The sequence below is a fragment of the Anabrus simplex genome, chromosome 4 (genome assembly GCF_040414725.1).
Source record: "Anabrus simplex isolate iqAnaSimp1 chromosome 4, ASM4041472v1, whole genome shotgun sequence".
Classification (NCBI taxonomy): Eukaryota; Metazoa; Arthropoda; class Insecta; order Orthoptera; family Tettigoniidae; genus Anabrus; species Anabrus simplex.
The window spans coordinates 423504871-423521691 of record NC_090268.1 but is presented as its reverse complement, the minus strand read 5'-3'; the positions used below and the strand labels follow the sequence as shown (position 1 = coordinate 423521691).

Genomic DNA, 16821 nt, shown 5'->3' with positions numbered 1-16821 from the left:
GTAACAGGAGAAAAACCTGTTCCGCCACCGCTTTGTCTTGCACAAATCTGACATGGAGTGGCCGGGATTTGAACTACGGAACCCAGCGGTGAAGCCGACGCGCTGCCGCCTGAGCCACGAAGGCTACTCTCGTAATGTGTATCATGCAAATATTTATGGCCATAAAATTGTGTACTAAATCCGCGACCATTTTGTTGGACGTAGATCTTGATAGGTGGAGCTATCTTGTGACATGGCATGTGAATGCTGTGTGCTGGATCAGCTGCCATTATGATGCTACGTATTTGTTTCGACTCATACGAACTCTTTTTCTGCACCCGCTGCATGTCGTAAGAGACTGCTGAAAGGAGAACAACCAAATAATCTGTACTTGCTCTCTGGTCTTTCTTTCTTTCTTTCTTTCTTTCTTTCTTTCTGTCTTTCTTTCTTTCTTTCTTAATCCATTTACCCTCAAGGGTTGGTTTTTCCCCAAGACTCAGCGAGGGATCCCGCTTCTCAATGGCAATCTCCTGGAGCATGAGACTTTGGGTCGGGGGATAAAATGTGGGGAGGAGGACCAGTACCTCGCCCAGGTGGCCTCGCCTGCTACTCTGAACAGAGGAATGTTGGTGGATGGGAAGATCGGAAGAGATAGGAAGAGGGAAGGAAGTGGCCGTGGCCTTAATTTAAGTACCATCTCGGCATTTGCCTTGAGGATAAGTGGGAAACCACGTAAAACCACTTCGAGAATGGCAGGTGGGAATCGAACCCCCTCTACTCAGTTGACCTCCCGAGGCAAAGTGGACACCGTTCCAGTCCTTATACCACTTTTCAAATGTCGTATCAGAGCCGGGAATCGAACTCGCGTTATGGGGCTGACAGCTATTCACACTAACCACTACACCACAGAGGCGGAATTCTCTTATAAGCCCAAAAATATATCCATGGTTCGGTGGTTTTCCGTGTAGCGCAGAAATGGACATATATTTTTGTCAGTTTTTCATATAAATATAGTCGTTGGGACACACAAAATTCAGAGCTGTACATAAATCGTTGTCCGCCTCTGTGGTGTAGTGATTAGTATGATTAGCTGCCACCCCTCGCGGCCCGGGTTCGATTTCCGGCTCTCCCGCGAAATTTCAAGGGTGAACGAGGGCTGGGACGGGAACCACTCAGCCTCGGGAGGTCAACTGAGTAAAGGTGGGTTCGATTCCCACCTCAGCCATCCTGTTAGTCGTTTTTCGTGAATTACGATTTCTCCTCCAGGCAAACGTCGGAATGGTACCTAATTTAAGGCATCTTCTTTGTCTATCCCTTCCAATCTTCCCATCCCACAAAGCCGCTGTTCAGCCTGGGCGAGGTACAGGTCTTCCTCCCCAGTTACATCCCCGACCAAAAGTCTCACGCTCCAGGACACTGTCCTTGAGACGGTGGAGGTGGGAACCCTCGCTGAGTCCCAGGGAAAAACCAACCCTGGAGGGTAAACTAAAAAGGAAAGAATGATTTAAATCTTTTATACATTTTTAATATCGAGTTGCAAGGTATTTCTTTATGAAAAATCTAGATAGTCGTTTTCTACATCTGCTTCAAGGGCTGCTGATACATTACTTCAAGTAAATATATTCACGTCCGCCTCTGTGGTGTAGTGGTTAGTGTGATTAGCTGCCACCCCCGGCTCTGCCACAAAATTTGAAAAGTGGCACGAGGGCTGGAACGGGGTCCACTCAGCCTCGGGAGGTCAATTGAGTAGAGGTGGGTTCGATTCCCACCTCAGCCATCCTGGAAGTGGTTTTCCGTGGTTTCCCACTTCTCCTCCAGGTGAATGCCGGGATGGTACCTAACTTAAAGCCACGGCCGCTTCCTTCCCTCTTCCTTGTCTGTACCTTCCAATCTTCCCATACCCCCCGCAAGGCCCCTGTTCAGCATAGCAGATGAGGGCGCCTGGGCGAGGTACTCGTAATCCTCCCCAGCTGTATTCCCCTACCGAGAGTCTGAAGCTCCAGGACACTACCCTTGAGGCGGTAAAGGTGGGATCCCTCTCTTAGTCCGAGGGAAAAACCGAACCTGGAGGGTAAGCAGATTAAGAAGAAGAAGATGAAGATGAAGAATAAATATATCCACAATGATGCTGAATAAAACAACGCGTGGAACTGAAATAATATAAAAATCTGTCATCGTACGAAAATTCTCTCCCTCATTTAAAGTTGGCGATTTACCGGGTAATTCAGTATGCACTACCTTCTCTATACCTATAGATAAAGTATGAAGTTACAACTCACGATTACGGGGAACCAAAACATCCATCACATTGCCCAGAAGAGGCCAGCCCACAGGTCCTGGGATCGCGTCCACTCGGCGAACAAACTTAGCTCTCTTTGCGTAGAGAAAAGTCGCAACTAGAACCAGCCCTGCTGTTAAAATAATCGTGAGGAGCTCCATTGTCAGCTTCTAGAACAAGGAACAATAATTGCATAGTGTAAAAATGAAGAACAGGAAAATGACATAAGGCTATTGTAATGATCCTATATTCCATACCTGTCATTAGAATGTATCATATGCCTTTAGGTGTTATTTCAAACTAATCGTATGGCATTACACAATGAAGGAAAAACTATGCATACAAACTACTATAAATAATAATATAAATCACAATACATCACAAACATCAGTGAAATCTCCTCGTACACCGAATCTGAAGCAAGGAACGATGAAGAAATAAGCAGGCTTAAATACCTGGGAGAATGGCTGGAACCCAGTCTCTCCGAACTCGAGTTAATAAGCTAGAACTGGCACACTACACCGTATCCTGACGGCTCATTTGGCATATTTAATTATTTAGTTAACGTGGATTGTAGTCTGATGGTACATGAGTAGCGAGCTAGAATTGAAACCGGAAGTAAAGGAGACGGTCAGGCGTGAGATATTAGCCTGTAAATTTCCACCGACCGTGACAAGCTACAAATTTTAAAGCAAGCCAGTATTGAACGCACGTGTAAGGGTTCGTTACACCACTAGTTGAGTCGAGCCAATGAGAAATTAGGGGTGTGGCTAATTTGAATATTGGGAAGCACGAAGTGAGGAATCCAGAATGTCCAACTTTATTCTGAGGGTGCTGTGTTCATTGTGAGATGGTGGTTAAACCCGTTATTTGTAGCTATTCCACAGGTCTGAGTATTATAAATATTTGGGAGCAAATTATGAACTTCAAATGAGTCAGTATTTGGTATATATCAGTATGTTCAATCATTATTTAAGTGAAATTCAGAGACGTTAAGCAACACAATAACTCTGATTGGTTGATTGTTTAAACACCCGGGGATTCCCCTAGAGCTAAAGACGGCAGGAAACATATTTAAGCTCAACACTCGGTGGAACGTCCTCCTCCCAGTGTACGCGACACGCGGAGCCGCTGCCACGTGGGCAGAGTTTGTCCTTGTCTGGTCACACAGACCAAGAACGATGTAAACTGTACTAGTGAACAGTGTGTTATCTAAAAAAAAATTACATTTATTTGTCAAGTCCGAGACTGGTAATAAAGCGAAGGACGCTTACGTATATTACCATTGGTCGGGTCGTGAATGCGAGAGAAACTGATCGTGTGCGTTACGTATCCGTTGGACCGCTGCTATCGACAAGTATTGAACCCTAGATACTTATCTTACAAAGTGAATAATGTGCTCATATTAATTTATTCACATAGGCTTCTTATTTGCAGCCTGTAGTGGGGCCAATGCTGTGCACCGTGCGCGTGTAGCGGTGAAGAGAAACTGGCTGTACATATGTGTGTTGTTGTTCTATAGGAACGTGTTTCAAGAGGATGGCTTCACTAGGAGAAGAAATAAGAATTAATCAACGTGTGCAAAGTGTGCTAGCCATGGAATAAGGAGCAGTGTGAGTCGCTAACGACGTCATGAGAGCTGCAAAGTTAAATGGCATGTGTTTATTATGATGGCATGATGTATGAAATACATTAAATGCTAGTGAGGATTAGGTTAGGGATTTTTAGTAGAATTTTCTACCAGATTGCATTATTTCATTTCGTATTGTTGTAACTGTAAATATGGACAGGATCGGGATGCATGTTACCTTTACTTTTTTATTGTTTAGCTAGATAGCTGGGGAACCGAGGGAATTTGTAGGTTCATTTTTGTATTTTTGGTGTGGGTATTTGTGCATGATATGTATTTTATTCTAGTGTTATTCCTGTGTTTAATAGAAGGGTTAGAGAGCCGCAATCATCCATATTAAGCGTAATACACTCGCAACGTTGACCTTTATTTTACTCGAATTTTACAAAAGTTAGATTCAGATAGGCTGCTTGGTTTGCATGAATTTTCAGGAGCTGTAAGGTGTATGGAGTTGCATGTACGTCGTTGAACTTAAGAAGGATCTTTGAAATAGATTGGACACTATTTTCGGAAAAGACCAAGCAGGTAATCGAAACGTGAATTGTTATTGAAGGGCTGATAATAGTGCATGTCGAATGCCTATATGGCTGAGTGTTGGGAGCCATTACAGTGCAGTAGATCTTATGAATCCAGATGTTTCTCATTGCTATATTGCGTTGATGACCTTAGATGTTAGGCCCCTTCAAACAACAAGCACGCAGCAAGCATCATTGCTATATTGAGCTGAGTGTCAATTTTCTTTCTGTGAGGGCTAATCATCCACACTGTAGCACAATTTTCAGCCACAGAGAGCTCTAAGCTGATCACAGATGCTAGAAGTGTAACTGCTGTTGCTCTCCAGTTCGTGCTGCGGAGTTTATGAATGAGGTTATTTCATGTGCTTAATATTCGACACGTAATTTCAGGAGTAAGAAGCAGGTTAAGGCAGAAATATCCCAGCTCTTTATATGGCACTTTCTTAACCACCGACTGAAGTTCTCAGCTTCAGTTTCAGTCAAGAATGTTTGTTGTATTAATCATTTCAAAACTTTCATGGAAAAATTATATCAGTCTCAAAGCACTCATGTTCTATGCCATGAAGTGTGACTAAGGCTGGTTAAGATCGAACAAGTTCTCAACATGTGCCGGGTATCAAGCAGTTTCAGGACACTGAAGTCTGGGTGGTCTCTGTTTGGAGCACTGTATCTATATTTTCCAACTCTTGAAAGATAATGGCCCATAATCACTCCAAGATATTTAGGGTGATTCGTAGGGAAGCATTACATTACATTGTTCAGTTCATAATCTGATTCTCTGGTGTATAAGTGAAAGCATATGAACTCTGTTTTGGAAATATTTAGTGTGAGTCTCCATTGGGTGGAATATTTATGCAGTTTGTTAAGGTCATCAGTTAGAGTGTTCTCATCAAAGCAAATGAGTAAAATATCTAATTTATATGTAGCATCTACTTTATAAACTGGCGTAGCCGTGTTGAAACACCGGATCCCATGAGATCTCCGAAGTTAAGCAACATTGGGCGTGGTCAGGAGTTGGATGGGTTGCCACGCGCTGTTGGACGGGGGTAAGGGAGTGGAGGAGCGGAAAGGAACTGGCCACCCTACCGCACGTAAACTCCGGCTCAGGAACACCTCTGCGGAGGTTCGGACCTGCCTTCGGGCAGAATAACCCTTACCTTACCTACCTCTATTTTATACGAAGATTGTGATGCTCATTAGCCTACTGTAGTGTGTTACAGTGAACAAAGCAGGAAGTGCTGATTAACCTTCAGTTAATATCGTGTGTCTGTGGTGTAGTGGTTAGCGTGATTAGCTGCCACCCCCGGAGGCCCGGGTTCGATTCCCGGCTCTGCCACGAAATTTGAAAAGTGGTACGAGGGCTGGAACGGGGTCCACTCAGCCTCGGGAGGTCAACTGAGTAGAGGTGGGTTCGATTCCCACCTCAGCCATCCTGGAAGTGGTTTTCCGTGGTTTCCCACTTCTCCTCCAGGCGAATGCCGGGATGGTACCTAACTTAAGGCCACGGCCGCTTCCTTCCCTCTTCCTTGCCTATCCCATCCAATCTTCCCATCCCTCCACAAGGCCCCTGTTCAGCATAGCAGGTGAGGCCGCCTGGGCGAGGTACTGGTCATACTCCCCAGTTGAAGCTCCAGGACACTGCCCTTGAGGCGGTAGAGGTGGGATCCCTCGCTAAGTCCGAGGGAAAAACCGAACCTGGAGGGTAAACAGATGATGATGATGATGATGATAATATCGTGTGAGTGTTGGAAATTACGAGTGAAAGGTAGTAGTAGTAATGTCTAAACATCCCGTCTTTTGAAGAAGTAGTCTATGAGTATTTTGGTGCGACGTAAAGCCCCTAGCAAAAAAAAAAAAAAAAAAAAGTATTTTGGTATTTCATGGAATTTGTGTGAGCGACCTGTCTAAATATATGACTTTCCGGTGGTACGTTTGAATAATATGTATAAGGAGTGCCTTTTAAGGAACTGTCGTGAGTACGCAAGTTTTCTCCTCATCCAATCATGTCTTTTCTGTCAGTCTCCACTGATCTGCATTTAGGGCAGTTGCGCAAGTGGCAGATTCCCTATGTGTTGTTATTCACCTAGTCTTTTCTTAACTAATTGCCAACGGCCGTAGCCGTGTTGAAACACCGGATCCCGTGAGATCTCCCAAGTTAAGCAACATTGGGCGTGGTCAGGAGTTGGATGGATTGCCACGTGCTGTTGGTGGGGGGTAAGGGAATGGAGGAACGGAAAGGAACTGGCCACCCTACCGCACGTAAACTCCGGCTCAGGAACACCTCTCCGGAGGTTCGGACCTGCCTTCGGGCAGAACAACCCTTACCTTACCTTTCTTAACTAATTGCAAGAAATTTTGAAATTTATCGAACATCTCCCATGGTAAATTATTCCAATCCCTAACTCCTCCTGCTATAAAAGAATATTTGCTCCTTGAATTCTAAATCTTCATATTGTGATCCTTCCTTCCTTCCTTCCTTCCTTAATCTGTTTACCCTCCAGGGTTGGTTTTTCCCTCGGACACAGAGAGGGATCCCACCTCTACTGCCTCAAGGGCAGTGTCCTAGAGCTTCAGACTCTGGGTCGGAGGATACAACTGGGGAGTATGACCAGTTCCTCGCCCAGGAGACTTCGCCTGCTATGTTGATCAGGAACCTTGTGGGGGGATGGGAAGATTGGAAGGGATAGAAAAGGAAGAGGAAAGGAAGCGGTCGTGGCCTTAAGTGAGGTACCAACGCGGCATTTGCCTGGAGGAGAAGTGGGAAACCACGGAAAAAACTGCTTCCAGGATGGCTGTGGTGGGAATCGAACCCACCTCTACTCAATTGACCTCCCGAGGCTGAGCGAATCCGGTTCCAGCCCTCGTACCACTTTTCAAATTTCGTGGCAGAGCCGGAAATCAAACCCGGGCCTCCGGGTGTGGAAGCTGTTCACACTAACCACTTCACCACAGAGGCGGACAACCAGCAAATCTTTCCTCAATAATTCGTTTCCACATTTGGGTGAGAAAAGACGTACCATCGTAATTGGATTCTCTCATCATCAGACACAAATTAACTTCAATTGTGACATGTTCGGCTCCATGGCCAAATGGTTAGCGTGCTGGCATTTGATCCAGAGGGTCCCGGGTTCGATTCCCCGCCGGGTCGGAGACTTGAACCTTCATTGGTTAATTCCAATGGCTCGTGGGCTGGGTGTTTGTGCTGTCCCCAACATCCCTGCAACTCAAACACCGCACATGACACTATCCTCCACCACAATAACACGCAGTTACCTACACATGCCAGATGCCGCCCACCCTCATCGGAGGGTCTGAAGTACAAGGGACCCGGTTGGACATAGCCACACGAAATTATTATTATTGTGACATACTTCATTTTATTTTTATATTTGACTGGAAGCTTATCTTCCTGGTGCTCAACAGTCTCACGATCACAATATCAAGAAAGTATTAACAGTCCGACTCTGTGGTGTAGTGGTTAGTGTGATTAGCTGTCACCCCCGGAAGCTCGGGTTCGATTTCCGGCTCTACAATGAAATTTGAAAGGTGGAACGAGGGCTGGAATGGGGTCCACTTAGCCTCGGGAGGTCAACTGAGTAGAAAGGAGCTTCGATTCCTACCTCAGCCATCCTCGAAGTGGCTTTCCGTGGTTTTCCACTTCTCCTCGAGGCAAATGGTACCTAACTTAAAGCCACGGCCGCTTCCTTCCTTTATCCTTGTCTAACTCTTCCAATCTTCACATCCCCCCACAAGGCCCCTGTTCAGCATAGCAAGTGAGGCCGCCTGGGAGAATTACTGGTCCTCCTTCCCGGTTGTATCTACCGACCCAAAGTCTCACGCTCCAAGACACTGCCCTGGAGGGTAAACGGATTAAGAAAGAAAGAAAGAAAGAAAGAAAGAAAGAAAGAAAGAAGAAAAAATTACATTAACAGATCCTATATGAACAGCAATGTTTTGCGCATGCCTCGTGAATACACTTCTACGCATCGAAAACACAGGCGCATCTTTGAGACAACCAGATCGTTCTGATACGTCGTTTTGTGGAATATTATTGCGATGGTTTGCTATACTGCACTCACAAGCTTACATTCTTGCTATAGTGTTCGATGAGCACGAGAAATTATACAATATGCACCACAGCTATTTCGACAGTAAATCTTATCCCATATTACTTTCTGTAGGAGAGTGATGTGTTTATTACGTACCGGGTTAGTTGGCCGTGCGGTTAGGACCGCTCAGCTGGGAGCTTGCATCCGAGAGACAGTGGTTTCGAACCTCACTGTCGGCAGCCCTGAAGATGGCTTTCGGTAGTCTTGCATTTTCACATCAGGCAAATGCTGGGACTGTACCTTAATTAAGGCCACCGCCGCTTCTTCCCACTCCTAGCGCTTTCCTATCCCATCGTCGCCATGTTGGTGCGACGTAAAGCAAGTTGTACAGTGTTTATTACGTAACCTAAGTATCGAAAAATCCGCCCCCAAATCCCCTCACCGAGCAATGCAGTTTGAAAGAGGGAGCCCTGCTCTGTCTTCGGGCTGGCCCCAGCGACGGCTTTCAAGAGAATGGCTTTCTTTTGTTTCACATTCTCACTTCAGGCAAATGAAGAGACAGTTCCTATTACACGCGAAAGCCACTCTCTTCTCACCCTTCATCGCACCTCATATTTCAAGGTATGAAATGAGAGCCAAAAAAAAATCATAAATATCCACAGTTCTGGCCCTTCTTGCAAGCGACTGTCCGGCTCCGTGGCTAATGGTTAGCGTTCTGGCATTTGGTCACAGGGGTCCCGGGTTCGATTCCCGGCAGGGTCGGGAATTTTAACCATAATTGGTTAATTTCGCTGGCACGGGGGCTGGGTGTATGTAGCATCTTCATCACAATTTCATCCTCATCACGACGCGCAGGTCGCCTACGGGAGTCAAATGAAAAGACCTACATCTGGCGAGCCGAACTTGTCGTCGGACACTCCCGGCACTAAAAGCCATCCGCCATTTCATTTCATGCAAGCAACTCAATGTTGAAAACACCCTGGGCATATGAGCTACAAATTTTAGGTGAATAAAATATAATAAAGTATGAAATAGGTCCTATTTTCTTTATTCCTAAAAATTACAATATTTTAATAATCATCGTTATCCGGTCTATTAGATTAACAGTTTGCCTTTTTCTACCACTATGAGCGCTAGTGTGAGTCAATGCAGAGTTTCACTTAAACGCTTATAACTACATTCGATGTGGACTTTATTCAAAAAATTAAAAAAAAAACGCCTGAGGGTATTGAATCAAGGAACACATTACAGAAAAAAATATGTAAATAAGTTAATTTGGCTAGGATTGAATTAAAAAGAAAACGAGTAAAGAAACAAGCGATTTTAGGCTGTTTTTCCGGAACTCTATTTAGGCCGGAAGTGATTTTCAGAATTTGTTTTTTAGTTTGATAGAACTATCCAAGACTCACAATCTGAAACCTTTCGGGCCTTTTAGCCCATCAACTTTCGGAACAATTGAGAAAATTGCTTAACTTTACATTTTTCGTCGTACGGTAACCTGTACTTTGTCAACTAAGGAATGTTTTCAATATTGAAAAAACTTTTTTTTTTGCTAGGGGCTTTACGTCGCACCGACACAGATAGGTCTTATGGCGACGATGGGATAGGAAAGGCCTAGGAGTTGGAAGGAAGCGGCCGTGGCCTTAATTAAGGTACAGCCCCAGCATTTGCCTGGTGTGAAAATGGGAAACCACGGAAAACCATCTTCAGGGCTGCCGATAGTGGGATTCGAACCTACTATCTCCCGGATGCAAGCTCACAGCCGCGCGCCTCTACGCGCACGGCCAACTCGCCCGGTATTGAAAAAAAAAACAAGGCACCCCCGAAATATAACTCTTATTTACGTTTATAGCAAAATGGCTTCAATTTGCATTTGGGAAAACCAAATGATAACTCAAATTGATGACGATTGATTTATTTGCGTCTAACGGACAGTTTACAAGGCACATCTGTATGGAATCTTGAGATGACAAGTCTAGGATTCAGTGCATCGTAAAGAGAAAAGTGACTGAACGCGTATGAAGCTACCTCGAATGAAATCTAGAGTATGATGTGATAAGAACCTTGAACGCGTATGAAGCTACCTCGAATGAAATCTAGAGTATGATGTGATAAGAACCTTCTGTACGTCGCGCTGACTCAGGCAGCTCTAGCGGCGACGATGGGATATGACAGGGCCAAGACTGTGAACGAAGTGACCGTAGCCTTAATCATTTGTGTAAGTAAATATGGGAAACTATGGAAAAACATCTGTGTTCTTGTTGTTATTGCTTGAGTCATCAGTCCATAGACTGGTTTGATGCGGCCTATCCTGTGTTAAATTTTTCATTCCTACGTAACTATTGTATCCTATATCTGCTCTAATATACTTGTCATATTCATACCCTGGTCTATCCTTACCGTTCTTACCACCTACACTTCCTTCAAAAACCAACTGAACAAGTCCTGGCTGTCTTAAGATGTGTCCTACCATTCTATTTCTTCTCGTCAAATTTAGCCAAATCGATCTCCTCTCACCAATTCCATTCATTATCTCTTCATTCGAGATTCGGTCGATCCATCTTACCTTCAGCATTCTTCTGTAAAACCACATTTCAAAAGCTTTTATTCTCTTTCTTTCTGAGCTAGTTATCGTCCAAGTTTAATTTTCATGCAATGCCACGCTCCAGGTGAAAGTCTTCAGAAACAACTTTCTAATTCCTTTATCAATGTTCGAAGCGAGCAAATGTCTTTTCTTAAGAAAGGCCTTCCTTGCTTATGTAATCTGCATGTTATGTCCTCCTTACTTCTGCCATCATTGGTTATTTTACTACCTAAGTAACAATATTCAGCTACTTCCTTTAAGACCTCATTTCCTAATCTAATATATTACCTGCATCACCTTCCCCCTGTGGGTGGGGGCAGTAGAATAACACCCGCGATATCCCTTGCTTGTCGTAAGAGGCGACTAAAAGAGTTCCCAGGGGTTCTGAACTTTGCAGCGTGGTTTGGCGACCACGGGACACTTAGCTGAGACCCGGCATTGCTTCCACTTACTTGTGCCAGGCTCCTCGTTTTCATCTAAGAGATACTATCCGACCTCCCTTGGTCAAATTTTGTTCTTTTCCGACCCCGACGCTATTAGATTTCCGAGGGCTAGGGATTCTTTCATTTTCACGCCCTTCGTAGCCCTTGTCTTCCTTTGGCCGATACCTTCATTTTTCGAAGTATCGTGTTCCTTCCATTTTTCCCCTCTGATTAGTGTTATATACAGGATGGTTGCCTAGCTGTACTTCCTCTTAAAACAATAATCACCACCACCACCACCTGCATCACCCGCCTTCGTTCGACTGCACTCCATTACTTTTGTTTTGGACTTATTTATCTTCATCTTGTACTCCTTCCCCAAGACCATTCAGCAAATTCTCGACATTTTCTGCAGTCTCAGATAAAATAACAATATCATCGGCAAATCTCAAGGTTTTGATTTCCTCTCCTTGGATTGTGATTCCCTTGATTTCCTTTACTGCTTGTTGTACGTAAGTATTGAAAAGGAGGGCGGACAGACTGCAGCATTGCCTCACTCCGTTCTCGATTGCTGCTTCTTTTTCAAAGCCCTCGATTCTTATCACTGCAGACTGATTTGTGTACAGACTGTAGATAATTCTTCGTTCACGGCATCTGATCCTAATCACCTTCAGAATCCTAAAACATCTATGGAAGTGAAAATGTGGAACTACAGATAATCATCCTCAACACAGCCGATGGTGAGGTTCGAACTCATTCGTCTTCCGAATGCAAATCTTGGTTCCTTGGCAGTAGAGCATTAACACGCTTGGCCACTTCGCTCGGTGTGGTAAACCCTGTATAACAGTGGTGATACTTGAAAGAGTTCGCTTCATGCAGCCTGCGATGTGAACAGTCGAGAGCATGGAATCGTGCAGATGCACCTACTCTACACTGTTTTCTCTTATCTAAAGTTTTCCGAGTCTCTTTTACCATCCGTTGACCTCACCGGTCCTTGATGAACTAGTCTCTGATTGGTTTGAAGTGATTCCTGGCACACAAACACTAACCTGTTAGCAACGGCGGCTCTAGCTCAGATACGAAAGAGAAGTGAAGAAAAAGTGAACCTGTGTGGTTCCCGATGTACACAAGTGAACTGCTAGAACAAGGAAGTCGGGCTAAGTAATTCAGGCAGTAGAGCGCTGGCCTTCTCAGCACAACTAGGCAGGTTCAGTCCTAGTTCAGTCCGGAGGTCTCTGAAGGTGCTGAAAGGTGCCAGTAGATTTACTGGCAGTAATAGAACTTCTGCGGAACAAAATTACCTCACCTCGGCATCTCCATAAACCACACAAAGTGAACTTGGTGGGGCATAAAACCAATAGCGGTATTATTAAACGCAGATAAGGCGCTGAGCAAAGGCTTCATAAATGTCATGACCAGCACAAATCACTGTTTCTGTATCGGCAAGACTCTATACATTTGACCGAGCACAAATACAGTATGAGTATTGATAGTTATATTATTTTTTCCATTACTCAGAAATCATTACAAATACACTGAGACACCTCATGGAGTTCGTGTATTAAATCAGAACGTTTCTAAAATACTAGAATTCTACTCTTACCGTGTTATTCTCCTTGGATCTTCCTATGCACGAATGACTCTCTCTACTCTGCTATCGCGGTTGTCTATAAAACCTTACAGGCATATAAATATGTCATTTATATTTAGTTATTCCTAATGATTTCTATTAAGTGGTTTTTGGTATTTCCTGACGGATTAGTAATTAAGAATTCACTGAAGCACTTAACAAAGTAGTTTGAATTTTGCAGGTAGCTTAGACATGAATCTGTTGCACTTCCATAGTTCTCATTTCAAGGATGAATCGGACTAATATCAACAGCTATTAAGCGTCGATTAGGGTCCATCCATTTAAAATCAATTACTATTGTTTTAACTTTCTTTGTTTTTATTGTGGTCACGAGATAATTTACTGTTTTTGCAACTATGTTTAAGCAGCCTAATAACCCAGTCTATCGCTTTTAATGTTTAATAATAATAATAATAATAATAATAAATTCAAGTCGACAGAAGTAATAGAATGCCAGGTAATGTACGAAATATTAGATTACGAAGGTTACAACGTACATGAAGCGGTGCCATGTGTTGCTGACGGTGGAAGCAACCGGAGAATAGATATAATCGCAACTGACCGTGAAAAAGTATTTGCATATATTCTGGACCCCACCATTATATGTGAGGTAAGCCAGAAGAGGTAGATACGGAGAAGCGAGCCATCTCTGAACCAACCATCAGCTACTTCAAAGAATCATACAAAATCTCCTGTATAAAGGATGTAGGACTTTTTATCGAAGCAAGAGGAAGCATATCAAAATTTCTACTTGAGTTTTTCAAAAGTTTAGACATTCCCAAGGATCTATGCTGTGATTTAGCCGTCTTGGCCATTAAAGGCTCCACCCAAATTGTTAGAAATCACCTCTATAGTACTGCATACGAGAAGGATTAACTCCAGAAAATTCTTCGTGGTTGTTACACATACTGTACATTCAATATTCAAGAGTTATTCTCACTTGAATAACTAACGTTGGTAGAAATATCACAGACATAAAATGCTAACTAGTATAAGTTAGGAAGACCATTCTTAAGAAAATAAATGCACTTAGGTTGAACATAAAGCTGCATATCGGTCTAGAACCATGTTGTTCCAAATCCCATTGACCTGATTTTACAGTAGAAGCGATTTCGTTTCAGGGCAGTCACTTTATACCTAGCTGACCTAGTGACTTCATTAAGTTCCTATGTAATTATAAGATGTATTAATGAACAAACCATTCCAGACATTGGAAATTACCGAGCTCGTTAGCTGCAGTCGCTTAAGTGCGGCCAGTATCCAGCATTCGGGAGATAGTTGGTTCGAACCCCACTGTTGGCAGCCCTGAAGATGGTTTTCCATGGTTTCCCATTTTCACACCAGGTAAATGCTGAGGCTGTACCTTAATTAAGGCCACGGACGCTTCCTTCCCACTTCTAGCCATTTCCTGTCCCATCGTCCCATCGTTGGTGCAACGTAAAGTAACTTGTAAAAAAAAATCATTGGAAATTAATAGTCCACAGGGAGGTGATTTTGATGGACATAGAACAAAATGACTTACGGAAACATATTTATTTCAGAGATGAAGGACATAGAACATTCATATTTTTTCATTTCAACAAACAATTTGTACACTATTATTCTCAGTTCCTGACATCACTAATCAAAGTTTTACTTCAGGAAACAGTTCCATACTGCTTTGTCTTCTAATGAGAAATGCTTTACGGCTTTCAATGCTAATTACGTTAAGTTGTGGTAAACTTACAATAGAATTATACCTCGTCTTACTATGTGCTATTTTGTTAACTTCCTAAAAATCACTATCAAAAATTAACATTTGTACTTCACTGAACTACTACCCTTTTCATAGTTTACATGCTTCAGTTTTGAGTACGGCACTTTGTTTGGATTTGATTTAAGAGCAACTGATTTAACACCCAAATCAAAAGTATCTTTTGGCGCCAAATATTTCTTATTTCACCTACAGTTCTGCATAACCGCGAACACAGACAATGTACAATGGACTGTGGAGTTTCATACGTAGGTCGAGTCATAAGTCATGACAACTTTTTGTTTTCTCGCGAACAGGAGACAACACGGAAAATCTAAGATATGCATTTGGAAACGTACGGCATGTACTTGTGCATGTTGCCACTAGATGGTGTATGTAAACAACAGTGTGGGTCTAAGCATGCCCCCAAGTTCGGTGTGTGAGTGAGAGCGTCACAAATGGAAGTCAACAAGCAGGAAAAACGTTCGTATATTACAATAGCAGTTCTCTGCGGCAGAAATGCACGCCAATGCCATGCAGAGCTGCGGGAAGCATTAGGTTTGCATGCCATGCTCTACAGAACAGTGGTGAGGTGGGTGGAAAGTCTTGTGTATTTGCTGTCTGTACCATAATAAAACAATGTTTACCAATGGCCTGTGTTCTGTCACTTTTCTACGAGAATCTCCTGAAGTCCGAACTTGTCTTCAGGCACTATGCATAAGTACATGCCCTATATTTCCAAATGCATATCTTACACTTTCCGTGTTGTCTCCTGTTCGCGAGAAAAATATAGTTGCCATGACTTATGACTCGACCCTCGTATTTCTGGTGTGTCGTTCTCTAACTGCATGCATTGAATCGGCCTCTTGAACAGCACTATGACCAGGTTCTTGGTATTTATGTTCTATAATGTTTATATTATGGTGTCGCTTTACCAAAAAAAAATTAATAGTTAAGGCAATAGACATGTTGTGTCTGACGTTACGTTGATACTGCGATATTGGACATGGAAGAGTATGGTCTGGAAATTAATAGGAAATATGGACAAAGAACAAAACAGTTCTGTTGATATTTGGTGTTTTAAATTGATCTCCTCCATCCCTGTCATCCACAGCATAGGCCTGGACATGGAACATACGCTGAGCTTCATAACTAATATTTTAGTAAAAATGGACATAGAACAGTATGGTTCTAGACCATCGATATATCAGAACGATGTTTGTGAATATGATTGTGTGGAGAAACATGGACAATAACCTTTTATTTTGCTAGTGGCTTTACATCGCACCGACACAGATAGGTCTTATGGCGACGTTGAGATAGGAAAGGCCTAGGAGTTGGAAGGAAGCGGCCGTGTCCTTAACTAAGGAACAGCCCCAGCATTTGCCTGGATGAAAATGGGTAACCACCGAAAAACATCTTCAGGGCTGCTGACAGTGGGGTTCGAACCCACTATCTCCCGGATGCAAGCTCACAGTCGCTCGCCCCTAACCGCACGGCCAACCCACCCGGTGTGGACAATAACTAGCACGAAAAGAAAGAAAAGAGGAGCTTTTGAAATGTAGTATCAAATACACTATAGAGAATACGTGCCACTTTGCGAGATATCGCAAGACATTGATTGCCAGCGCACCTAGCGGAACGGCCTTGAAACTGAGTGTAGTAGTACTCTTTTTTTTTTTTTGCTACGGGCTTTACGTCGCACCGACACAGATAGGTCTTATGGCGACGATGGGATAGGAAAGGCCTAGGAGTTGGAAGGAAGCGGCCGTGGCCTTAATTAAGGTACAGCCCCAGCATTTGCCTGGTGTGAAAATGGGAAACCACGGAAAACCATCTTCAGGGTTGCCGATAGTGGGATTCGAACCTACTATCTCCCGGATGCAAGCTCACTGCCGCGCGCCTCTACACGCACGGCCAACTCGCCCGGTAGTAGTAATCTATACACTATGAATTATGTCGAAAGTGTCAGGTTCCAATTCGTCTTTAGTTAAAAAGTGGT

The 16821-nt window shown here is 43.5% G+C and overlaps 1 protein-coding gene across 1 annotated transcript in view; it reads right to left on the bottom strand.

The window, feature by feature from the left end:
* Positions 1-2422, bottom strand: part of LOC136872312 (uncharacterized) — a 256624-nt gene extending 254202 nt beyond the window's left edge. Inside the window, exon 1 of the mRNA XM_068227426.1 lies at positions 2259-2422. Coding sequence (XP_068083527.1) covers positions 2259-2418 — 160 coding nt within the window. The 5' untranslated portion in view covers positions 2419-2422. The remainder of the gene's footprint in view (positions 1-2258) is intronic.
* Between the last annotated feature and the right edge of the window lie 14399 nt (positions 2423-16821).